At 46.9% G+C, this 25,291-nt stretch overlaps 1 protein-coding gene and 1 long non-coding RNA gene across 5 annotated transcripts in view; one reads left to right on the forward strand and one right to left on the reverse strand.

The window, feature by feature from the left end:
• Window positions 1–25,291, reverse strand: part of LOC137446323 (uncharacterized) — a 55,232-nt gene that overhangs the window by 23,978 nt on the left and 5,963 nt on the right. For all 3 annotated transcript variants that reach the window (XR_010988621.1, XR_010988618.1, XR_010988615.1), the window contains exon 4: window positions 11,113–11,218. This is a non-coding gene — a long non-coding RNA (uncharacterized lncRNA). The remainder of the gene's footprint in view (window positions 1–11,112; window positions 11,219–25,291) is intronic.
• PRSS35 (serine protease 35) lies at window positions 13,839–23,635 on the forward strand. Of its 2 annotated transcripts, XM_068148785.1 has the most exons (3): window positions 13,839–13,957; window positions 14,453–14,561; window positions 22,076–23,635. In XM_068148785.1, the coding sequence occupies exon 3, from the start codon at window positions 22,113–22,115 to the stop codon at window positions 23,352–23,354; it is 1,242 nt and encodes a 413-aa protein (XP_068004886.1). In that variant the 5' UTR covers window positions 13,839–13,957; window positions 14,453–14,561; window positions 22,076–22,112; the 3' UTR covers window positions 23,355–23,635. The 2 variants fall into 2 exon arrangements, with proteins under 2 accessions (XP_068004886.1, XP_068004877.1); XM_068148776.1 differs by lacking the exon at window positions 14,453–14,561.

The raw sequence follows: 25,291 nt of genomic DNA on the forward strand, positions 1-25,291 counted from the left end.
TCATAATGGGTGGAGGAGGATAATATGTGGTTAGTGAATCTCCACCACCACTTTTCTCTCTTGAGACCTGTTACAAAGACTTGGAAAGAGGAAATAGAAATTCTTTTACTGTTTTGTCTGGGCTTTGGGTTTGTTTTCCATACCTTAGAACCTGACCCAACAAGCAGATCAAATGGATATTACATTGGTATCAAATAATCCATAGGGTTGTAGGAGATGCCACCAAAGATGGGATTCCACAGTACATGTAAATCAAGAAGTCATTCCAAGTGACAAGTATGGTTATGCTGGGATAATAAATAAACCAGTATGCCTCTGCTGATTTGATGACACCTCTGAAAGTCCTGGTCTGATATAAACTGCTTCCAAGGGTTACTAGTGTCCTGCTCTGCACTGCTTGCATCACAAGTGTCATCCAGGTGGAGAGGGACCTGGTCGATGGTAGGCTGAACATGAGCCTGCAGTGTGGCCAGGCAGCCAAGAGGGCCAATGGCATCCTGGCCTGCATCAGGAACAGTGTGGCCAGCAGGAGCAGAGAGGTCATTCTGTCTCTGTACACTGCACTGGTTAGGCCACACCTCGAGTCCTGTGTCCAGTTCTGGGCTGCTCAGTTTAGGAAGGAGGTTGACTTGCTGGAACGAGTCCAGAGAAGAGTAACAAAGTTAGTGAGAGGCTTGGAACACAAGCCCTATGAGGAGGGACTGAGGGAGCTGGGGTTGCTTAGCCTGGAGAAGAGGAGACTCAGGGGTGACCTTATCACTCTCTACAACTACCTGAAGGGAGGTTGTAGACAGGTGGATGATGGTCTCTTCTCCCAGGCTGCCAGTACCAGAACAAGAGGACACAGTCTCAGGCTGCACCAGGGGAGGTTTAGGTTGGATGTTAGGAAGAAGCTCTATACAGAGAGAGTGATTGCCCATTGGAATGGGCTGCCTGGGTAGGTGGTGGAGTCGCCATCATTGGAGGTTTTCAGAGAGAGACTTGATGGGGTGCTTGGTGCCATGGGTTAGTTGTTTAGGTGGGTTGGATTGGTTGATGGGTTGGACACGATGATCTTGAAGGTCTCTTCCAACCTGGTCTGGTCCATTCCATTCCATGTAATTGTGAGTCTTGTAGCTTGACAACCTGCTGGGGAATTTTGCAGGAATAATAAACTGCAGCAGTACAGGTTAGGAGGTGATCTGCTGGAGAGCAACCCTGTGGAGAAGGACCTGGGAGTCCTGGTGGATAACAAGTTTCCCATGGGTCAGCAGTGTGCTCTTGTGGCCAATGGGATCCTGGGGTGCAGTAAGACGAGTGTGTTCAGCAGATTGAGGGAGGTTCTCCTCCTCCTCTTCTCTGCCCTGGTGAGACCTCACTTGGAATATTGCATCCAGATTTGGGCTCCCCAGTTCAAGAGGAACAGGGATTTGCAGGAGAGAGTCCAACAGAGAGCTACAAGGATGATTAAGGTACCTGATGAGGAGAGGCTGGGAGACCTGGGGCTGTTTAGTCTGGAGAAGAGAAGACTGAGAGGGGACCTAATAAATGTTTATATAAATATCTGAGGGCTGGGTGTCAAGAGGGAGGGGACAGGCTCTGCTCAGTAGCACCCTGTGATACAACAAGGGGTAATGGATATAAACTACAGCACAGGATGTTCCACCTCAGCATGAGGAGGAACTTCTTCACTGTGAGGGTCACAGAGCACTGGAACAGGCTTTCAACAGAGGTTGTGAAGTCTCCTTCTCTGGAGACTTTCAAGACCCATCTGGATGTGTTCCTGTGCGACCTGTGCTAGATGCTGTCGTCCTGCTCTGGCAGGGATGTTGGACTCGATGATCTTCCCTTCCAACCCCTAACATCCTGTGATCCCATGAGGCAGGAATGAACAGAAGTAGAACTTCCTTTAAAAACAAGCAAACAAACAAACAAACAAACCAGCCCCTAAACATGTGACTCATATGATGGTTAACACAACTCTCGTTTTTCCAGCTACCCTCCAGACTTGCTGCCAAATTTAGTTTTCCCAAGCAACATCTGAAAAAAAGGACAACAACAACAACATGCTTTCTGATTTCTGCCTTCTTCCTTTTTTCATTGTTTGGGGTATTTTTTTGTCAGGGCAATAAACATGTTCTGTTAATTTGTCTGCCACAGGGGAAAAAATGCATGCTGTAGCTTGCTCCTTCTGTCTTTTCCTTTGTCACAGTACTGCTCCTCTGAGAGAGGTCCCTTTTTGTGACTCCATGAGGATGCACCTCACCCTAATCTGGGAAGGTAATGAGTGACAGTGAGGGAGGACGGGTTGCCAGGCAATCTTAAGACACATCCTTGCTAACATAAAGGTCAAATTTTGGTCATTAAAATAAATGTTAAATGATTCCCTCAGTATCTGTTAATGTGCTCCCTTTCAGGAGCTGCCTGTAGCCCCTTGAGGACTACACTAGCCCTTCAGAAATCCTCAGGGCACTAGCACAGTCAGAATGGCAGGCAGAAGCTAGGATTCTGTGCAAATTGTGCTGCATAAATCGATATTGGGAAAGTGCAAATGAGTGTCTGGTGAGGCTGAAGCATTTCTGCTTTTCCTCTCCTTGTCGAGCTATCCACCGCATTATTAGCATGTGGAAATGATTCCAGCAGCAAGCTGAAAACCTACAGACAGCTTTAAAACTATTGGAAATATGCAGAGACTTTGAGAGCCAAGAAGGACAGTTTTGAGTATTTACTTCAGTTTCCTGCACAGCATCACCCACAGAAACAACAACTCCCCCATTACTTTAGCTGCAGCTGCACTTCCCTCAGTTGCCAGCATGACTGAGTCCTGCCTAACACAGTGGAGGTCACTGAGAATCCACGGACAGAAGATGCAGGAGAGGGCTAGGTGGGGAACAAAACAGAAGGCGTGGTGAGTAATCTTGCTCCACAAACCAGCAGAGATGAAAGATTGCATTAGGGATATGTCCTGGATGGTATTTGGTCCTACTTTCTCCTGCCAGCTCCACAGACCTAAAGACAATGTATGCCTAACGTGCTCTGGACAGCAACAAAGCACACTTGGCAACCCCCACGCTGTGTTCACCATGGGTTTTGGCAATAAATATAACATTGTTTTCCTAATAGCAATTATAGCCCTGAGAGGCATAAAATGCCTGTGTTCCCTTCAGTGGAATATTAGGCTTGAAGTCTAAAGTGAAACCTTAGAGACTCCAACATTAGTAGCTATTGCACTGTTAATAATTTTTGCAGAAGCATCCAGCTACTTTGGGGCCAAGAATGGAATTTTAAAGCAGTATCACCAGGCTGGCTTCAGATCTGATTTCATACCTACAGTCTACTAAGAATAAATGAAACAAAACGAACAAACAAACAAACAAACCCAAAACAAAGTAAAAAAGATTTGCCTATTGATGAAATCCTATTCTGGAATGTTCTTTTAAGGTGTGGGGTTTCCCTCTATTCTCCTGAGCATGTTATGATCACCTTAGCCTGGAGAAGAGGAAGCTCAGGGGTGACCTCATGGCCCTCTACAACTACCTGAAAGGTGGTTGTAGCCAGGAAGGGGTTGGTCTCTTCTCCCAGGCAACCAGCACCAGAACAAGAGGACACAGTCTCAAGCTGCACCAGGGGAGGTTTGGACTCGAGGTGAGGAGAAAGTTCTTCACGGAGTGAGTCGTTCGTCATTGGAATGTGCTGCCCAGGGAGGTGGTGGAGTCACCATCCCTGGAGGTGTTCAAGAGGAGATTGGACGTGGCACTTGGTGCCATGGTCTAGTCATGGGGTCTGTGTTGATAGGTTGGACTCGATGATCCTCGAGGTCTCTTCCAACCTTGGTTATACTGTGATACTGTGATACTGTGATACCTTCAGTTAACACTGACAATAAAGACAGTATTAGGGTTGTTCAGTCTGGAGAGGAGAAGGCTCCAAGGAGACCTTATTGTGGCCTTCCAGTATCAGAAGGGGGCCTAAAAGAAAGCTGGAGAGGGACTTTTTAGGTTGTCAGCTAGTGATAGGACTGGGAGAAATGGATCCAAGATAGAGAAGGGGAGATGTAAATTAGGCATTAAGAAGAAGTTTTTCACCACAAGTGGGGTGAGACACTGGAACAGGTTGCCCAGGGAGGTAGGTGGTGGAAGCCTCATCCCTGGACATTTTTAATGCCAGGCTGAATGTGGCTCTGGGCAACCTGATGTAGTGTGAGGTGTCCCTGCCCATGGCAAGGTGAGGTTGGAATCAGATGTCAGATGTTCAGTCTGGAGAAGAGAAAGCTTCGAGGTAACCTAATTGTGGCCTTCCAGTATCTGAAGGGGCCCTACAAGAAGGCTAGGGAAGGACTTCTCAGGATCTCAGGTAGTGATAGGACTAGGGGGAATGGAATGAAGCTGGAGGTGGGGAGATTCAGGCTGCATGTGAGGAGGAGGTTCTTCCCCATGAGAGTGGTGAAACCCTGGAATGGGTTGTCCAGGGAGGTGGTTGAGGCCCCGTCCCTGGAGGTGTTTAAGGCCAGGCTGGCTGAGGCTCTGGCCAGGCTGATGTAGTGTGGAGTGTCCCTGTCCATGGCAGGGGTGTTGGAACTGGATGATCCTTGTGGTCCCTTCCAACCCTGAATGATACTATGATACTATGATCCTTGAGGTCACTTCCAACCCTGACAAAGCTATGATTCCGTGATTCTTCACTACCCTATTTATTTACTTACTTACTTTTTTATAGCTCTTGGAAGTGCAGTTTCTCTTACTGCACCTTTTCCTACTTTCTCTATTCTGGAAGGAGAGTAGGAGGCACTCTGCTTGTGCCAAATGTCACATTTGCTCTGATAATATATTGCTGTTAATTCCTCTGATTTCTCAGAATTCCTCAGACGTGCTTTTCGCTGCCACTGATCCTCTGCTAGTTTGAGCAGCGCGATTAGGCACCACGTCCCTAGCCAGTTCTCCTTTCCCATGAATCACTTTCCCCTCTGTTGGGTCAATCATGCTGGTGGTAGCTAAAATCTGATTTTATCTAACATGTCAACATCACTCTATTAATTTTCCTTTGTGGTATGCTGTTTCCATTATAGGAATTTAGAGGCCTGGGGAGGCAATGAATTCAGCTTTAGCCAGGCAAAGTTGGGGTTTTTTTCCCGATGTTTCTCAGAGTCTCTGGCCATGCACTTTTTTTTTTCTCCTCACCTCAAAATGTCATTTATCCATGTCATAGCATGTTTATTACCATCTACAGTTCACTGATTTTCCAGCAAAGCTGCTGGTGCTGAGTGCAATGGGGATGCCAGTTGCAGGAAACCTTTTCCTTCAAAGCATTATGCTCAGAAAAATGGTGTGAGGTTTTTTTTTTCCCCCCTTTCACAGTACCTGGCAGCAACCTGCCAGCACATCATGTGGATAAAAATATTTGCCATCTGACACATCTCCAGAAGAGCCTCTCCTGGTGGAAATTTTCCTTGAGGAAAATGTTTGCTTTATATATATGTGTCTATAAGAGCCATGAAACTAGACATCAGGTAAGAATTGTGGGGTTTGCTCTTTTTGCTCTTCTGTTAAAGGTATGAATGTTAGAACAAGAAGACTGTCCAGCATCATTTGCAACTGCTCTTCTATGGGGAGGTGTCCTAGTTTTGAGCCATGACCTGCCCAGGGCAAAACAACACAAAAGCTACTTTACCCCTTCCCAAGGAGTGAAATAAAACTGCTCCACACTGGACTGGAAGTTTCAGTGGAAATTCTATTTATAAATACATACCAAAGGCATTCAGGTAAAAGGAATACATCCACATATCAGGCTCAGTTCTTCACCTGGGCCTACCAGCCCAAAACCTTCCAGAGCCTTTCAGAGCCCCCCTCATCCTCAGCAGGTCCAAGAGCGGCCAAACTACTCCCCCACTAGACCCAGACCTACCACAGGCTTCAACAGGCCCTGTGGTGTAGCTGAAAATCTCCTGCCAGCCAAGGCCAGGAGAAAGTCTCTCCCCCACAAACCATAAGATAACAGCACACATGTCCTGAGATAGAGAGAAGAGAGAAAGAATTGGCTGTACACTGCCTTAAATAGAGAGATACAGGAAGATTGAATAGAATAACAGCTTACAATATCCTGGGACAAGCTTCCCATCCCCTTGGGACTCTCTAGCCTCTGGAGGACTTTTCTTTATGGCTATAGCAGTTAACTCTTGATGTCCCTTAACCTACAACATGAAGCAAAAACTGTAAGGCAGGTGTTGGGTGGTGACTGGACTATTAGCTCACTTCCATTCTGCCTGCACAGTCAGAAGAGCCTCTCTTCTATGAGTCGTATGCTTAGACGTATCTGCATTTGATTTTGCTTGCTGCCTCACTAAAGAAAGCATCCTCTGGATTTGACCACAGTCTTGACATAGTTTTATCTTGGAAATGGCACTTCATCTCTTGTACTACCAAAAAGTGGTGGGGTTTTTTTCCTCCCAAGTCTATTGTTCTAGTTCATAAACTCATATTGTGAAGATCAGGTCATAAGTATATCATACATCCAATTCATAAATCCATATAATGAAAACCAGGTCACAAGTAGATGCCTTGAGTTTCACATCTCTCCTTTTTGTCATCTCTAAGTTCTTGTGTTGCCAACATGCACCCATTGCTAGCATCCTTGTTTCTGGCACCATACTCACTTGTACACCTATACCCAGTTAGAAAGGACTAACTACCTCGCCAGCCTGTACTGGGATAATCCACTGGTCTATGCACAGTCCTCCTGAGCTAGCAATGCCATTGTTGTCCTCTTTGTCCTCACTGTGCCCACTCTTTAAAAATGATGCTTTTTATTGCAATTCTTGCCTCTTTTCCAAGTCCTCAAAGCCAGGATCTCTAATAGAGGTCTGTTTCATTCAGTGTTTTAGTCTACCCGGTCAGCATTGTGTCACAGGAACCTCTGAACAGCACAATAAGCAACCCCAACTGGTACACAAAACAAAAGGGCTTCTGTGGCAACAAGCTGCCACAGAAGAGACACTACCATGGAGACCATTCTTGATCCTGTAAGAAAGATCCATTGTATTTCACATCCCTTTGTCCTGAAAGCAGTAGGAATTATCTCATGTCCATTCATCACGAGCCAAAGAGTTTTCCCAAGTTTAGTGTTCGGGGACCGAAAAAGTGATAAAGCTCCTAAGCTCCTAAGAAATAGTCTTCCTAGGACAGGAATAGTAGAGAGGAAATGAAACATGTGGTATTAGCTGAGCTGAAAGAGTACCCAGATGCAGCATGAGAATTAAAAGTGTGAAGGAAAGGTTGATACATTCTCTATCCAAATAATCACTGGTTTTGGAATACTGAACGCGTGGACAGGTGTACATGAGTACAAGAAGGACTGAAGAGAGGATGGGAGGAGATTAAAGCTGACTGCTTGTGGACACTGGTTAGGCCATACCTTGAGTACTGTGTCCAGTTCTGGGCCCCTCAGTTTAGGAAGGAGGTTGACTTGCTGGAGAGTGTTCAGAGAAGGGCAACAAAGTTGGTGAGGGGTTTGGAACACAAGCCCTATGAAGGGAGGCTGAGGGAGCTGGGGTTGCTTAGCCTGGAGAAGAGGAGACTCAGGGGTGACCTTATTGCTCTCTACAACTACCTGAAGGGAGGTTGTAGACAGGTGGATGTTGGTCTCTTCTCCCAGGCAGCCAGCACCAGAACAAGAGGACACAGTCTCAGGCTGCACCAGGGAAGGTTCAGGTTGGATGTTAGGAAGAAGTTCTATACAGAGAGAGTGATTGCCCATTGGAATGGGCTGCCTGGGGAGGTGCTGGAGTCACCATCATTGGAGGTGTTCAGAAGGAGACTTGCTGGGGTGCTTGGTGCCATGGGTTAGTTGTTTAGGTGGGTTGGATTGGTTGATAGGTTGGACATGATGATCTTGAAGGTCTCTTCCAACCCAGTCTGGTCTGGTCTGGTCTGGTCTGGTCTATTCTATTCTATTCTATTCTATTCTATTCTATTCTATTCTATTCTATTCTATTCTATATGGCTAGGAACTGTGCACTACATTTTTAATTTCATTATAGGCATTTGCCTTTTTCTTTTCTTTATATTATTATTTTCCTTCTAGCTATGCAGGAAGACTTTGGCTGGAAGTCAGTCCATCCTTGTTGTTAATGCAGGCTTAGTTTTGCTTTTTTCTCTGACACTTTATAAAAAGATTATTTTTAGGCATCAGCCTTTCAAAACACAGTTCCAAGTGAACATCTCTCAGTTGGTTTATGATGTCAATTTTATTTTTGGAACATGGAGAAATACCAAAGGGGTTTGCTAATCTTCTAATGAGATAAAATTACTTCTGAAGGGTAAAATTAGCATGCTGGAACTTTTCCAGCAATTAGTTTTTTTTACAGCCCTGCCATGTGTATTACCCAGGATGTTTCTAAAGAACCAGTACTCTGCAACAAATATTCCTCACCTCTTTTACAGTATCACAGTATCACTAAGGTTGGAAGAGACCTCGAGGATCATCGAGTCCAACCTGTCACCACAGACCTCATGACTAGACCATGGCACCAAGTGCCACGTCCAATCTCCTCTTGAACACCTCCAGGGATGCTGACTCCACCACCTCCCTGGGCAGCACATCCCAATGACAAACGACTCTCCAGGTGAAGAACTTTCTCCTCACCTCGAGCCCAAACTTCCCCTGGTGCAGCCTGAGGAATTTTTTTATGTGGTATTTAATTTTGAAAAACAACAAAAACTATGACAAAAAAACCAACCCAAACACTCTGCATTTTATGAAAGAATTTTCCACAATGTATAATCTTATTGTTGCAAGAAATAATAATTATTGTTATTATCGATGTTGTTGTCGTCGTTGTTGTTGTGATGATGATCATGATGATGATGAAACAAGATCATAGAATCATAGAATTGTTAGGATTGGAAGGGACTTCAAGGATCATCTAGTGCCAACCCCCATGCCATGGGCAGGGACACCTCACACTACAGCAGGTTGCTCACAGCCACATCCAGCCTGGCCTGAAAAACATCCAGGGATGAGGCTTCCACCACCTCCCTGGGCAACCTGTGCCAGTGTCTCACCACCCTCATGGGGAACAACTTCTTCCTAACATCCAATCTGAATCTACCTATTTCTAGTTTTCTCCATTCCCCCCAGTCCTATCACTACCTAAAAAGTCCCTCCCCAGCTTTTCTGTAGCCCCCTCCCAATCCTGGAAGGCCATGATAAGATCTCTTCAGAGCCTTGTTTTCTCCAGACTGAACAACCCCAATTCTCTCAGCCTGTCCTAATACGAGAGGTGCTCCAGCCCTCTGATCATCCTCATGGCCTTTCTCTGGACACATTCCAGCACCTCCAGATCTTACTTGTAACAGGGGCTCCAGAACTGGACACAGTGCTCCAGGTGGAGTCTTACCAGAGTGGAGTAGAGGAGGAGAATCACCTCCCTCAACCTGCTGGCTACGCTGTGGCAGGGACACCAAGATTATTATCTTAGTGTGAGTCAATCCTTCTAGATCAGATATTTCATTAAAAGAGAAAAGCCTTCTTTTCATGGATTGTGTACTGCTCGTGCTGTGAGCAGTGTGGGAAGTGGCAGACACCAAGTGATAATGAGGGGACGAATTAGGGATCCTAAGAAGTCCCTCCCCAGCTTTCTTGTAGTCCCCTTCTGATACTGGAAGGCCACAAGACGGTCACCTCAGAGCCTTCTCTTCTCCAGACTGAACAGCCCCAACTCCCTCACTCTGTCTCCATAGGAGAGAAGCTCCAGCCCTCTGATCATCCTCATGGCCCTTCTCTGAACATGCTCCAGCACCTTCAGATCCTTTCTGCAACAGGGGCTCCAGAACTGGATGCAGTGCTCCAGGTGGGGTCTCACCAGAGTAGAGTAGAGGGGGAGAATCACCTCTGTTGACCTGCTGGCTATGCTTCTCTTGATGCAGCCCAGGATCTGATTGACTTTTAAAATTTTTTTAAAAGGTTTTTAAATAATTTAAAACCATAAAGAAGAGTTATGATCATAAGCATGCCCTCATTTTTCTAAACCATTTTTTCCTCAATGTTCTTTTACTTTGAAATCTTTCAATGAGTGTTATCTGAGAAGAGAAAGCAAGAGCAAGCTCTATCATTATTAGCCAAGCTTTCAAGTAAAAAAAATACCCAAACAACAGCAACCACCCAACCAAACAACAGCAACAAAAACATGAGTCCAGAGAAGGGTAACAAAGTTGGTGAGGGGTTTGGAATACAAGCCCTGTGAGGAGAGGCTGAGGGAGCTGGGGTTGCTTAGCCTGGAGAGGAGGAGACTCAGGGGTGACCTTATTGCTGTCTACAACTACCTGAAGGGAGGTTGTAGACAGGCAGAGGTTGGTCTCTTCTCCCAGGCAGCCAGCACCAGAACAAGAGGACACAGTCTCAGGCTGCGCCAGGGGAGGTTTAGGTTGGATGTTAGGTTAGGAAGAAGTTCTATACAGAGAGAGTGATTGCCCATTGGAAGGGGCTGCCCAGGGAAGTGGTGGAGTCACCATCACTGGAGGTGTTCAGGAGGAGACTTGATGGGGTGCTTGGTGCCATGGGTTAGTTGTTTAGGTGGGTTGGATTGGTTGATGAGTTGGATGTGATGATCTTGAAGGTCTCTTCCAACCTGGTTGTTTATTATTATTATTATTATTATTATTATTATTATTATTATTATTATTATTAAACAGAAAACCCCACAAAAATTAAGAGACACATGAAGTAAACATCCCAGCCCAGATTCTGAAAGCAGGAGAGAGTGGGATGATGCTGCACAGGCACACTGATCCCATCACCTGGAGTTCAATAAACAGAAACAAACCTCTGCCAGTCTCATTTTCTGAAAGGCAGGAAACAAACTATAGGACTAAGAGATCAGGTTTTGTAGAGGTAATAGGGTACCAAAACCAATCTGCTGTGCCCTGCACTGTTCAGTTTACTCAGAAATAATCTGGAAAAGGGATGAGCAGACAGGTTGCAAAGTCTGATGAGGCTACCAAGTTTAATAGATAAAGGTAAGATAACCCTGAGGATCTGCAGAGAAATTTATGGAAGGAAGTGACTGGGCAACAAAATGTCAGATGGAGTTCAACATTGATAAAGATGCAGTGATGCAGAAGGTGCAAAAATGGTCCTTACTTCAGGTGTGAAAAGGCAGGTTCTGATCTGGTCATTACTTCTCGGGACAGCAAGTCCTGGAGTTCTGCAGATGGCTCCACAAGAACATCAGCCTGGTGCTCAACAGCTGTCAATAATTCAAAAATACTACTAAGTGTAGAGAACAGAACAAAGAATACCCTTTTTTTTCCTGCCACAGAAATCTGTATTTTGCTTACATCATCTATATAGGTAAAGAGCGATAGAAATGTTGGTTGAGAGGGGCCTCTGCAGGTCACCCAGTCCAACCTTCCACTTGAAGCAGGACTATTGCCAACACTAGATCAGGTCAGCTGTGGCTTTGTTTAGCCAAGTGTCAGAAATCACCAAGGAGGTCAATTCCACAGCCTGACTGGGCAATTTGTTCCAGTGTTGCATGTTCCTTCTGGTGAAGAATTTTTTCCTTTTGTCCAGTTTGAACCTCACAATCTGCAGTTGTCATTGCTCAACGCAGCTGCCCAACGCAAGTAGCTGTTTCTCCTTGTTTTCTACTTGTCAGTGCCAAGAAGTGTTTGGCTGCATCACCCTTTAGATGCTGTTCTTGTCCCTGAATGTATGTCAGCAGTAGGACAGAAAACTGGAACGCCTTTCACGTAAAGCATAGGTAGGAGAGAGGCTCCAGGCCATATGACGAAGAACTAGTGAGCACCAAACAAAGCTGGCTGTAGGCAGCTGGCAGCCAGTACCAGAACAAGAGGACACAGTCTCAGGCTGTGCCAGGGGAGGTTTAGGTTGGATGTTAGGAAGAAGTTCAACACAGAGAGAGTGATTGCCCATTGGAATGGGCTGCCTGGGGAAGTGGTGGAGTCGCCGTCATTGGAGGTGTTCAGGAGGAGACTTGATGGAGTGCTTGGTGCCATGGGTTAGTTGTTTAGGTGGGTTGGATTGGTTGATATTTTGGACATGATGATCTTGAAGGTCTCTTCCAACCTGGTTTATTCTGTGTAATTCTAGGCAGACTGAAAATCCACAAAAGGAGGCAGGTTTTTGCACAGCCCATGGCTGACCTGTGGAAATTGTCACCGCCACAGGTTGTAGATGCTACAAATCTATGTAGGTTTAAGGAGAGGTGGGGAAGTGCTTGTTGAAGAAATCCAGTAAAAGTTATTAAGGTCGTAGAAACTACATCTGCCTCTGAAAATCTCTGAGTTTGAATTACTGATGGCGTGAAAAGTGTTGGAGAGGACTATTGGATGGCCATGCCCTTTGCTAAGGAAGCACAATATTGGTCTAGTAAAGCCCTTGGGCTGACCCAGTAGGGAAGCTTTTCTGTCACACAAAAATGGAAGCTGTTATGGAAGCTTTTCTGTTCTGCCAGCAAGAAATTGCTTGTAAAACTTAACTACCTTACACTCAATTCTGCCTTGCCTTGTTGATTAAACTTGGGATTCTTCAGCTCTTTTTCTCAGCTACAATGGTGATTACACTCTGGTTTTAAGTTGTACACACAAGCAACAAAATTAAATTTACATTTTGAAGGAATCAGCCTCGGTCTGTGAAATAAAACCACAGGGTGCAGCTGCTTGCCACAGCCTTATTTCCCACCTATTCAAGTAATTGTTTCCCCCAAAATTCAGAAGTTAAGTCTTTCAAAGGGAGCAGATGTCTGTGATTAAGACAGTGGCACTCTGGAGAGCTCTGTCTGATCTCCAGCAATGCCACAAATTTCCTGCCAGGTTTTTGGCAGATGAGCTCACTGAAACTACTCAGGTTAAGCACTTTCAAAGTTCTTAGCGAACCCGCTTTTCACGTCGCACCTCCGCTTAGCAGTGGAAGGCTTCGGAAACGACCTTGCTGAACTGCAATGGGCTGATCATAGTATCATAGTATCAGTCAGGGTTGGAAGGGATCACAAGGATCATCTAGTTCCAACCCCCCTGCCATGGGCAGGGACACCCCACACTAGATCAGGCTGGCCAGAGCCTCGTCCAGCCTGGTCTTAAACACCTCCTGGTCTTAAACACCTCCACGGAGCAGAGACCACCGCTCAAAGCCTTCTGCCTTGGGAGGGGAGGGAAGGCAGAAAGAGAGGAGTGAAGAGTGGTGTGAAAAGAAAGGAGGTGTTTCTCACCTGGTCTCTGATGCCCTGAGGAGCGGGGCGAGGAGCGGGGCGAGGAGCGGGGACAGGAAGGTCCCCGAGGAGCGGGGCCGGGGCGCCGCTGAGGGGAGAGGGCAGGAAGGCGCGGACAGGCCACGGAGAGGTGAGGCTCCGGTACCCGCCGCCGCAAGTCGCATCCCGACCCAAGAAGCCTCCCTTGGAGCCAGTAGCCTGACCTCGCCCTCCCCAGGAGCCCTACGCGAGTCGCGGAGGAGCGGCCACCCCTGCCACCGGCGGCCCCGTCGCGCCCGGCAGCCCCGGCCCCGCACAGGTGCGATCGGTGCGGCGCCCTCCCGCCATCGCCCCCGGAATGAGGTCCCTCTGCCTCTCCCTCGTCTCCGCCTCCCCCTGGCCCGAGAGCCTCGCGCGCCCCATCCCCGTGCGGGTCAGCCCGGGCCGAAAGGGAGCTCCCCCGGGGCGATGCGCCTCCCCGCCCCGCAGGCAGAGCCCCTTCTTCCCTTTCCGTCCCGAGCACAGACTGGGCTCTGCCTCCGCTCCCCTCGGCCCTCCCACTCTCACCCTCCCGGCCTCCTCCCTCTCGCCTCCTTTTCCTATTTTTTTTTTTTCTCCTTTTTCCATCCCCTCCCCCGCCTGGGAAGACCTGGCCGTTCCCCCCGCCCCGTCCTCAGTAGCCGCGGGCGCTGGGCGGCGGGCGGGTGGCGAGGAGCGGGGAGCCTGCGGCCCGGGGTTGTGGCCACCTTCCCCTTCGTTCGTCCTGCAGGGTGCCAGGTATGAACGAAACTCCTCCTGACGCCGGCCACGGGGCACAGCCTGCCCCGGGAGTCCCGGTCGGGGCAGCGCTGTATGGGCAGGCAGGCAGCTGGGTGCTGAGGATGGCTGCCCGGGGACGGGTCCGGGGCGGCTCGGGTATGGGGAGCGGGCGGTCCGTAAGGTGATCGGATTTTGCGATGTCGTGCTTCCTACACGGATCGTTTTAAAAAAATGATAAGGCTGAGCGATGCCAGTACCTTGGGCTTGGTGACTGAAAGGTTTTGTATAAAGGTCCTGCCTCTTCTACCTGATGGATATATTTTTCTTAGGACTAAAACGTGACACGTTTCTTTCGTCCTTTTTATTTGAAGCTGGTTTCACCAGGCTAATAGCATGGAAGCAAGGGGCATATTTATTGGGCTTTCGGGACTTTGTGCTGCGGGGAGCAGGCAAGGAGTCCCTTTCACCCTTCAAAACTTTAACCTCTGCTTTAATACTGATTGATCCCCTCAGTATTCGCACTACCATCCCCGAGCTCTTCTGGAATTAACACTAATTTCATCCAGATTCGTCACTGCTGGAAGCAGATTTATCTTGGAATGACAAAAAAAGCTGTGCCAAGGTACTTAACTTGCAGACTCGGGAGAAAGGGATCAAAAGCGGAAAAACAGCCTGCCGCGGAAAGCAGGACCAGGGGATGGCTAAAGAGCTGTAGAAAGCCTTCGTCTCCACACCCTCGCCTTCTGCGCGGAACAACCAGGGCTTCAGCAAGCTAATGTATAGGAGCGGCTGGCAGAAGCGGAGCGGGCAATGGAAAAGCAGCCATCCCAGCAACGCCCCCGCCGTTCCCCGGCTGATTCCCGGGGGCTGCTCACCCGCTCCCGTTCCGGGAGCCGCTGCCCGGGTGCCCCGGTTGGCAGGGCTCGGACCCCTTAGCTCAGGAGCAGCGGCCGGGACGCCACCTCGTCCCCCAGCCCGGAGCAGCGGGGGAGATCCCGGCGGAGGTGGGGAGGGTTGGGATGAGCACCCGGGGGCTGCCGATGAGCCAGCCCGGGCCGCAGGGGCGCAGCGGGGCCGGTGGCGGGTGCGGGCCGCCGGCTGTCCGGGCGCGCCACCCCGCGGCCGCAGCCGGGGCGGCGGGCAGGGAGAGGGAAGCCCCGCCGGAGGGGTAGCTCCTGTCCCAGGCGCCCTTCATCCCTCCTTGCTTTATATTCCCCTATTCCGTCTGGTTTCGGAAAGGCTCTGTCACTGCCGCCATGTAGAATTGTTTTTTCTTATGCCTCCTGAAGCTGTCCCTGCGATTTTCAGCTTAAACCAGAGTAGGGGACGGGATCTGTGCACCCGTGTATGGATGAGCACACCCGGAGGAGTGAAGGGGGCAGTGGCGGATAAGGTTAGCATAATGGTTTCTTCCAGGGAGCGTGAGATTTCCAAAGTTTGCTCTGTTTTGCTTTGTCAGAGCAGAGCTATGAATTCCAGCCTTCGGGCCACTGCCAGGATAAGGCCATAAGTGGTTAAAGGAGCTGGTTAGTGCAGCAACCTTTGATATTTTATGGTCTGAAATTTTCATTTAGAATTATGTAAGCTTAGTTTGAAATGTGCTGACATTCCTGCAGTAAGAAGGAAACCCCAGAGCAGAGTCTGCGCTGAACAGACCAAAATAAAATGCTGTCAGGCAACTGGACACAGCTTTTCCTTTATCTGACCTCCACTGACGTACATGTAAATCACTCTGATGTAGCCTGGAAAGAAGCATATCCTAGTTCTGACTGACCACAAGCCTTCCCCTGAGCATTTGAGATGCATTCTGCTGGAGTAAGATAGCTTATACTGATAAAATATTTGAAGGATATCCTGAAAAGTTAGGACATGAGTAAGTTTTGTCTTGTAAACACAGAAAGATTGAATATTGGAAGGAAGAAGTGAGAAGAACATTTAACTATATACATACGCCTGGCCACTGGGATGTCACCAGCCAGGGAAACCTCACCATCGTCAGCTGGATGTGGAAAGTGGAGGAAGAATTTCAACATTTCAGTGGAGCTCTTTCACTTTCTAGTTCTCATCTGGTGTTTTCTCTGAAGCAATTCATCATGCAGTAAAGCCAGAAGTGACTCAAGGCTTCTAATTACCGTAGGCCAACCCAAAATTTGTATGGGAAAGCAGCAAAGGGAAGGAAAGGGCAGAGTGGCTTTGGGTTTGGAGGAAGAGTGGAGAACAGTGTGGCAGAAAGTATGAATAAGGTGTTCAGGGTTTTTTTCCCTTGCATCCAGCTTGTAGCCTTCTCAGGGTCTTTTTTCCTTCCTATGGAGGCTGCATTCTCTCTCTCCTTCTTTCACTCTGTAAAATGTGTCTTTGCAGCCATTGAAACATTTTCACGCCCATCATCTGGCAAGAGGAACCCTTATGTTTCTCCCCCTTATCAGCAACCTGTACTGGGCCACAGCAGCCAGTGACTTTGCCCATGCTTGAAACTGACCTTGCTTAAATGGCAGAGATTGGGTTAGTAAACAGACCTTAAGTGCATGGCTGTAAACAACAGTGTTGCCTAGCAGGACCACTGCTCTGGTCTGTAACGAGGGTTGCTATTTCCATCAAGTTCTTCAATCTTGGACTTCTTCCAGTTCTGCTGAAGTGTAGTTAGTTCATTATGAGCAACAAGTGGTTCATTATAAATGATGAAAATCTTGGCTTCCAAGACTCTCTTTGTAAGTAGTGAGGACTTGAGCACAGTATTTCAAATGGGAGGCTTTGATGCATCTGCTGAAAGTTTGGTGGTGGTTTGTGGTTTGTTGTTGGGTTGGGTTTTTTTCTTTTTAAAGAGTGGCAAAAGGGATCCACAGTGCTCCACTATCTGCTTGGAGAGAGTCTCTCTATAAAGAGAGGGAAGACTTCAGCCATTGCAGTGGAATGACACCAACCCAGACAGCTCTAAGACTTTCTGTATGAATCAGCAGTTAGTGGATGAACTTTTCTTAGAGCTCCAATGTTCAGCTACAAAGAAATGTCAAATACCAAGACTCTGAGGAAGGGCTGAGAAAGGGAGGGGTATTCTAGGGGAAGGACAGAAAAGGCATTCTTGAGCCTGACAGAAGAGCTGGGTTTCTTAATACCTTCTTCAACAGCCAATCAAATTAATATGAGCTTTCTGTATTAATATTACATAATTAATCATCAAATCATGCTAGTTTGTGACAGGCTGAAAGTAAAGGAGGTGCTTCCTTGTACAACATATAGGTAAAATCCTTGACATAGACTATTACAGATACAAAATTTTATATAGGCTCAAGGGAGCACTGAGCAACTATGGAAGAGAAATCCACTGAAGTTTCCTCACACTACAGAAACCACCTCTGGTTTAAAGTCCATGAGGTGCAACTGGTTGAAAGCTAGGAGACTATGAAGGGGGTAGAACAGAAAAGGTTTATAGAAGACAGAATTAACCAGGCTGGAAGAGACCTTCAAAATCATTGAGTCCAACCTATCACCCAACACCATCTAATCAACTAAACCATGGCACCAAGTGCCTCAACCAGTCTCTTTTAAAACACTTCTTGTGCTCTGCCCTAGGTAACCTCATTTGATTAGTGTCAGAAACAGGATAATGTGAACACATTGAAACACACATGATGTGGGCCTTTAATCAGGCCAGGAAATCTATTCTTGTGTTCTCACCATAGTATTTCTACATTTTGGCACCATATCATTTTTTCCATAGCTATATAATATTCTCCTTCTTCTTCAAATGTAGTACTGACTGAGCAATAACCAAACCAATACTTTGAAGAGACCTTTGCATAGAAAAGTTACCATTCCAACGTGTGCATTTCTGCTGTACCAAAACCCTGGACTGGTATGGTCAGCTTGGTGTCTCTCTGCAAAGTCTTGCACCTGGGATGACTCTGCTCTGCTTCCCAAACCTTCAGAGAGCTTTTAGTATGACTGCATGCACCCCAGAGCTTAGGCCTGTGAGTCACTGTAATTTCCAGATGTCATATGAAAGTCCACGCGTCTTCTCCAAAACCCGAGTTAGCGACTGTAAAGCCAGGATGGGAATTTTTATACTGCATTATAAAGTGTGGTTTGTGTATGTATCCTAGCAAGTAAACTTGCTAGGATACATACACAACTAGGTCACAGTTGGTGACCCGCGTAGGTGAAAGCGGAAAGTGCCAACAATCACACTGAAACAAAACCATCCTCTGAATTTGGCATCAGAAACCACAAGCTGTGTTTGAACCATAGAATCAACAAGGTTGGAAAAGACCTCAAAGATCATCAAGTCCAACCTGTCACCCAACACCTCATGCCTACTAGACCATGGCACCAAGTGCCACGTTCAATCCCCTCTTGAACACCTCCAGGGACAGCAACTTCACCTTACCCTGGATGTAAACTACAGCACAGGAGGTTCCATCTCAAAGCATCTATGTGCATTAATTTCTTCTCTGTGAGAGTCACAGAGCACTGCAACAGGCTGCCCATGAAGGCTGTAGAGTCTCCTTCTCTGGAGGCTTTCAAGAACCATCTGGATGTGTTCCTGTGCAACCTGTGCTAGATTCTACTGCTCTGGCAAGGGATTTGGACTCAATGACCATTAGAGGTCCCTTCCAACCCCTAACATTCTGTGATCACTTTAAAAACTGTATAATGGACCAATGACTCCTACTATTTTGAGGCATCTTCACAATGTAGTCATAGGTCTTGTCAATAAGAGGTAACAAGCTCAGCATGAGTGAACAGTGTGCTGCAGCAGCAAACACGGCCAGCTGGGTTGCAACAAGGGCATTACCAGCACAGATAATGAGATCCTTGTTCCACTCTACTCAGAGCCTGTCAGCCCACACCTGGAGTATTGACTGCAGTTTTGGTCCTCACTGTATAAAAGAGAGGCTGACTGACTGGAAAGTGTCCAGAGATGGGCCACAGGAATGATCAGAAGACTGGAAGATTTACCATATGAGACAGATGGGCTTGTTCAGCCTTGAGAAGAGAAAGCTTAGGGGAGACCTTATTGCCACATACCAGGACATAAAAAGTGTCTACCAGGATGATGCCCTTCATGGGCAGCCTGTTGCAGAGCTCTGTGACTCTCACAGAGAAGAGAATAATGCACATAGATGCTTTGAGATGGAATCTCCTGTGCTGTAGTTTACATCCATTACTCCTTGTCCTCTTACAGGGTGCAACTGAGAAGAGCCTGTCCCCTCCCTCTTGATGCCTCTGTCCCTTCCCTCTTGATGTCACCACTTCTTCCATGTTGCACACATACTGTTCTTTTGTTTTCCATGCTAGATCTTTAGCTAGCCTGTATGCAGGCTCTTACAGTGGATAGCAGTACTCCTATTGCTCTAAACCAAGCTGAAGAGAAGGAAAGCTGTTATCTTTGCCCTGGTTTCCACTGCCATTGCAACATAAGCCAGAGACCTTAGCCACACACATATCTTAGAACTGCTTGGCTTTTAAAGTTTAATCATAGGCCCTTTCTTTCTGCACAGCTGAGGTTACTATGTCATTGGAATGAGGGATATGAGAAAGGAGCATGGCTTTCCCAATGGCAACAGCCGGTAATTGGTTAATGCCACTGACATTTCTGCTGCCAAAGGAGAAAAATGGTCCCTTTAGTAATGTTCTGAGCTCAGAATCAAGACTTCTGGGTTCAGTTTCTGGCTCTGCCTCAGACTTCTAACAATTTTACATTCTTTCTGCATGTTTCCCAGCTGCAGATGGGAATAATACTGCTTTTTGTCTTTCCCATTTAAAGTATTAGCTCTTTGTGTGGTACATCAACTCCATCTAGGTGGGGTTTTCCACATGTGAGCGTAAGGCACAGGCAGCACAGTACCGGCAGCTCTTGTGGGATCCTACAAGAAAAAGGCAGCAAATTTGTCCCTCTTACTTGGCTGGGCTTTCCTGAGTGCCTGTAACAAGGAGACACCTTTAGACCAGCAGCTTTCTGTTTTCCTTACTCATCTGTCATAGGATCATAGGATGTTGGAAGGGACCTTCAAAAAGCATCAGGTCCAATCCCTCTGCCAGAGCAGGACCATAGAATCTAGCACATGTCACACAGGAATATATCCAGATGGGTCTTGAATGTCTCTAGAGAAGGAGACTCCACACCCTCTCTGGGCAGCCTGTTCCAGTGCTCTGTGACCCTCACAGTGAAGAAGTTCCCCCATCATGTTGAGGTGGAACCTCCTGTGCTGTAGCTTATATCCATTACCCTTTGTCCTATCTGTCCCCTCCAATTATGGATTTTGAAATTCTCTGGCATCCTGAGAGATATCAGACACCCACATATATGAAATGGATTAAGTTTTGGAGGCTGTGGCATGCAGGGAGATACCCACCTGGAGTATTGCATCCAGTTCTGGAGCCACTATTGCAAGAAAGACATGGATGAGCTGGAACGTGTCCAGAGAAGGGCCACAAGGATGATCAGAGGGCTGGAGTTCCTCTCTTATGGAGATAGAGTTTGGGCTACTCAGTCTGGAGAAGAGAAGGCTCTAGGGAGACCTTATTGTGGCCTTCCAGTATCTGAAGGGGGCCTACAAGAAAGCTGGTGAGGGACTTTATTGGGTACTGGGGAGTGATAGGTCTAGGGGGAATGGCTCCAAGCTAGAGGAGGGGAGATTTAGATTAGATGTCAGGAAGAAGTTCTTTCGCATGAGGGTGGTGAGACACTGGCACAGGTTGCCCAGGGAGGTGGTGGAAGCCTCACCCCTGCAGGCTTTAAAGGCCAGGCTGGATGTGCTGGATGAGCAACATGATCTAGTGTGATGTGTTCCTGCCCATGGCAGCGGGTTGGAACTAGATGATCCTTGAGGTCCCTTCCAACCCTGACAATTCTATGATTCTATCTGCAGGATCCTTTAAGAGGAGCAGAGGCTGAAAGTATTTAAAATGGGACTTGCAACCTTGTTTAGTGCCCAAATTGCTCTGTCACATGCAGATAACAAAAGCTTTCTAAGTTAGTTCCTCAGGAGAGCAACTAGCAAAGTGTCATTTTCCAGTTGCAGGTTGATTCACAGCTCTTACCTAAGTGGATAATGCAGAACCATTGGTGACTTTTAGATCACTTGAAACTGCTAATATTTTGGCCATTATGTGAAAAGGCACAATTGGTTTGGTTTCCTAAGGGTGCCTAAATCTAGTCTGTCTGTTCATATCACAGAATTAACCAGGTTGGAAAAGACCCAGGAGATCATCAAGTCCAACCTATCACCCAACACCATCTAATCAACTAAACCATGGCACTAAATGCCTTATCCAGTCACTTTTTAAACACTTCCAGTGATGGTGACTCCACTACCTCTCTGAGCAGCCCATTCCAATGGCCAATCTCTCTTTCTGGGAAGAACTTCTTTCTAAGATCAAGCCTAAACTTCCCCTGGTGCAGCTTGACACTGTGTACTCTTGTTCTGTTGCTGGTTGCCTGGGAGAAGAGACCAACCCCCACCTGGCTACAACCTCCCTTTCAGGGAGTTGTAGACAGCAATAAGGTCTCCCCTGATCCCTCTCTTCTCCAGGCTAAACAACCCCAGCTCCTCACAGGGCTGTGCTCCTGACCAGCTTTATTGAGCTTCTCTGGACATGTTTGAGCAACTCAACATCTTTCTTGAACTGAGGATCCCAGAACTGGACACAGGATTCAAGGTGTGGCCTAACCTAAGTGCTGAGTACAGGGGCAGAATGACTGCCTGGATCCCAACTTCTGAATATGATTTTTGAGTATGTTTGTAGTTTTCAACCCTGTTCTACCTACAACCTGTTGCTATAGAGAAGAGAATGAGAAGGCATAAAACATAATTGTGTTCCTACAGGATAAATAAAACCAGGGTGCACTAAACCAGAGTGGAATGACTCAGGCTGCTGCTCCACTGAGGGAGAAGCAGCTAAAACTCAGCCAGTAGGTAGCTCAGCATGATGCTGGCTGACTCATCTGTGCCCATCTTGCTAGAGACTGTTGGAAGCATCAGAGGCTATACAAGGAATATCCGAGGCATTTCTATTTTGAGTGTTAAATTCTGTTCCAGTGATGCTAGTGATAATATTGCATGATGATACTTATGCTACTAAGATAACTGTGTGTATTCCCAATGCATATTTTCAAATCTCTCTTTCTTGTTTTAGAAAACAGAAATAAGGCAAAGCCCACCACACAGATAAAATGGAGACCGTGTTCCTGCTGTTCATATTCTTCATACCTATACTGGGTCTCAGCGACGGAACAGAAACTGAACAAGATTTCACTTGGCACCTAAAGAAGATTCCCCAGATTGTAAGTGAAAGAACTTTCTCCCTTGACAGCCCTAAATTTGAAGCAAATACCAAATTAGAGCTGAACAGTGTGTGTGGAATTGAATGTCAAAAAAGACTGCCCGTGCCGAGCCTGTCTGACTTGAAGGACCTCTTATCCTATGAGACTGTGTTTGAAAACGGCACACGGACCCTGACTGAAGTGAATGTCCTTGGACTAGTGCTTGACCCAGCTGCAAACACAACCACACAGAGGTCTTTGAGGAAGAAGAGGCAGATCTACGGAACAGACAGCAGGTTCAGCATCTATGACAAGCGCTTTATGACCAACTTCCCGTTCAACACAGCTGTGAAGATCTCCACCGGCTGTAGCGGCATTCTCATTTCCCCCAAGCACGTGCTAACAGCCGCTCACTGTCTGCACAATGGCAAAGATTATGTCAAGGGCAGCAAAAGGCTGAGGGTGGGCCTGATGAAGACGAAATCCAGAGGCGACGGCCGGAGACGCAAAGGTAATAAAAGAAGCAGGAGAGAAGTTGCTGCGGCCCAAGAGGATCCCAAAGTTGCCACAGAACAAAGGCGACAATCCAAAGGTGGTGGGAGAAAGCAGAGGAGATCTGGGAGGAAGCAGGGGACCTCAGATGGCATGCCCTCCTTCCAGTGGACCAGAGTGAAGAGTACCCACATCCCAAAAGGCTGGTTTAAGGGTGTCTCTGAGGATATTGCTCTGGATTACGACTATGCCGTTCTTGAGCTCAAGCGTCCCCACAAAAGGAAATACATGGAGCTAGGAATCAGCCCAACAATCAAAATGATGCCTGGCAGCATGATCCACTTCTCAGGTTTCGACAACGATCGATCTGGGCAGCTGGTCTACAGGTTTTGCAGCATTTCTGATGAGTCCAGTGATCTCTTTTATCAGTACTGTGATGCTGAGTCTGGCTCCACTGGATCTGGCGTCTATCTCCGTCTTAAGGAGCCGAACAAGAAGAAGTGGAAGCGCAAAATCATCGCCGTTTACTCAGGCCATCAGTGGGTGGACGTCAATGGTGAACAGCAGGATTACAATGTAGCAGTAAGAATTACTCCTCTCAAATATGCCCAGATCTGCTTCTGGATACATGGGAACGATGAGAATTGCACACAAGGCTGAAGAGGGCCCAGACCTGATTTGTTTAGCACCCACATTACCGTAGAGTGAAAGCCTGCCGCAGCAGCTCCTGGAAGAACATCACTCCACGTCATAATGCTTTTGAACTCAAAGCTCACAAGTAATGTTACGGTGACTTAAGGAAGAGGGAATTGCTGGGAGATGGGTAGAATCGTCAACTAAAACGTTTCTAATTGTAATCAGCCCTAGATATGCACTTAAAATCCCAAACTACATGTGTGCAATCGCGAGGAATTCAAATCATTCACATCGGGGGGGGGGGGGGGGGGGAAGAAAAATCCCTACACTTGTTTATAATTTTTTTTTCACAAGGGAAGGATTGAAACATCTCACAGTAGTAGTATTGACAATATCTAATTTTTTTCCAATGGATTTGCTTTTCTCAGGGTTCAGTTCCAATTCTTCACATCCAAGTTATGCCTCAGACACCACATTGCTCTATGTGCGGAATCACCCAGAGAATTGCATGAGGCCAAGGCATTATTTTGGCGTTCTCTAAAGACCACAGTTCCATGTTGAGAAGCAGCAGCCTAGGTCATGCTTGCTAGTTTACAAAACTTCCTCCTCAGGTTGCTGCAGGAACACTTCCATGGAAATCTCACATTTCTGTAGCTGAGGATTAGACCTTAATGGCAAGCTTCACTTAGTAAAAACAGCACGAAGAAATTAATGCACATAGAAGGTTCCATCTGTGGAAGAAGCAGCATCAGGACATAATGGAATGCCTTTAAATCTTCTTTGAGAAGCTACAGAAGTCTTAAATACACACATTTGCCTCCCAATTAATATTTGGTGAGCTGTAGGTTTAGTTTCTAGTCAAATGTTTAGCTTTACCATTGGGAGAAAGTCACTGACTTCTGAAGTGGCTAAATTTGACAATCATTTAGAGCTTCACAGATGATAGATTATTTTTTTGGGTGCTAACCATTTTTGCTGGTTTTATAAGTTCCTTTAACACAAGTTCAGCTTCCTAGATAAGATAGTAAGTGTTAGACTGGGAGTTGGAAAGTACTATTTTAGTTTGGCTTTATACAGTCTTGCAGAATGGGTAGTTTTAATCATGTCATATTGAGACTCCACCTCAACATGAGTTACAAGGTTAAGCCAAGAATTTCTCCCAGCTAAATTATGCTACTTTCTGAATGGTGGAAGAACTATCCTTGGCAGTATTTCGTTAGGTAGCAGCCATAGTTATCATAGAATCATAGAATTGTTAGGGTTGGAAGGGACCTCAAGGATCATTCTAGTTCCAAGCCCCCTGCCATGGGCAGGGACACCTCACACTATAGCAGGTTGCTCAGAGCCACAGCCAGCTTGGCCTCAAAAACTTCCAGGGATGAGGCCTCCACCACCTCCCTGGGCAACCTGTTCCAGTGTCTCGCCACCCTCATGGGGAAGAAGTTCTTCCACACAGCCAATCTGAATCTACCCATTTCTAGTTTTGTTCCATTCCCCCTAATCCTATCACTCCCTGACACCCTGAAAAGTCCCTCCCCAGCTTTCCTGTAGGCCCCCTTCAGATACTGGAAGGCCACAAGAAGGTCTCCTCACAGCCTTCTCTTCTCCAGACTGAACAACCCCGACTCCCTCAGTCTGTCCTCTCAGGAGAGGAGCTCCAGCCCTCTGATCATCCTCATGACCCTTTTCTGGACATGCTCAAGCAAGCCCAGATCCTTCCTGTAACAGAGGCTCAAATACTTTGGGTCAATATGTTGGCTGAACTATATGCTTAACGAAAACACAAAGTGAGCTTGACTTTTCCACACCTTGAAACACGAATCACCTTGAAAATCATTGTTGATCGCTACACAAGTCTATGTACTCTAATTTTTTTTTGATCCATATTTTGAAGTGCACAGGATTGTTATGGTGCTATGTTAATCTGATATCATAAAGTGATACTGTGTATTTTCAATCAA

The sequence above is a fragment of the Melanerpes formicivorus genome, unplaced genomic scaffold, assembly GCF_026170545.1.
Source record: "Melanerpes formicivorus ecotype bairdi unplaced genomic scaffold, bMelFor1.0.p_v2 SCAF_2, whole genome shotgun sequence".
In the NCBI taxonomy this organism is placed as follows: Eukaryota; Metazoa; Chordata; class Aves; order Piciformes; family Picidae; genus Melanerpes; species Melanerpes formicivorus.

Coding starts and splice junctions, on each gene's coding strand:
- PRSS35 (XM_068148785.1), top strand. CDS start 22,113: ATGGAGACCGTGTTCCTGCTGTTCATATTCTTCATACCTATACTGGGT.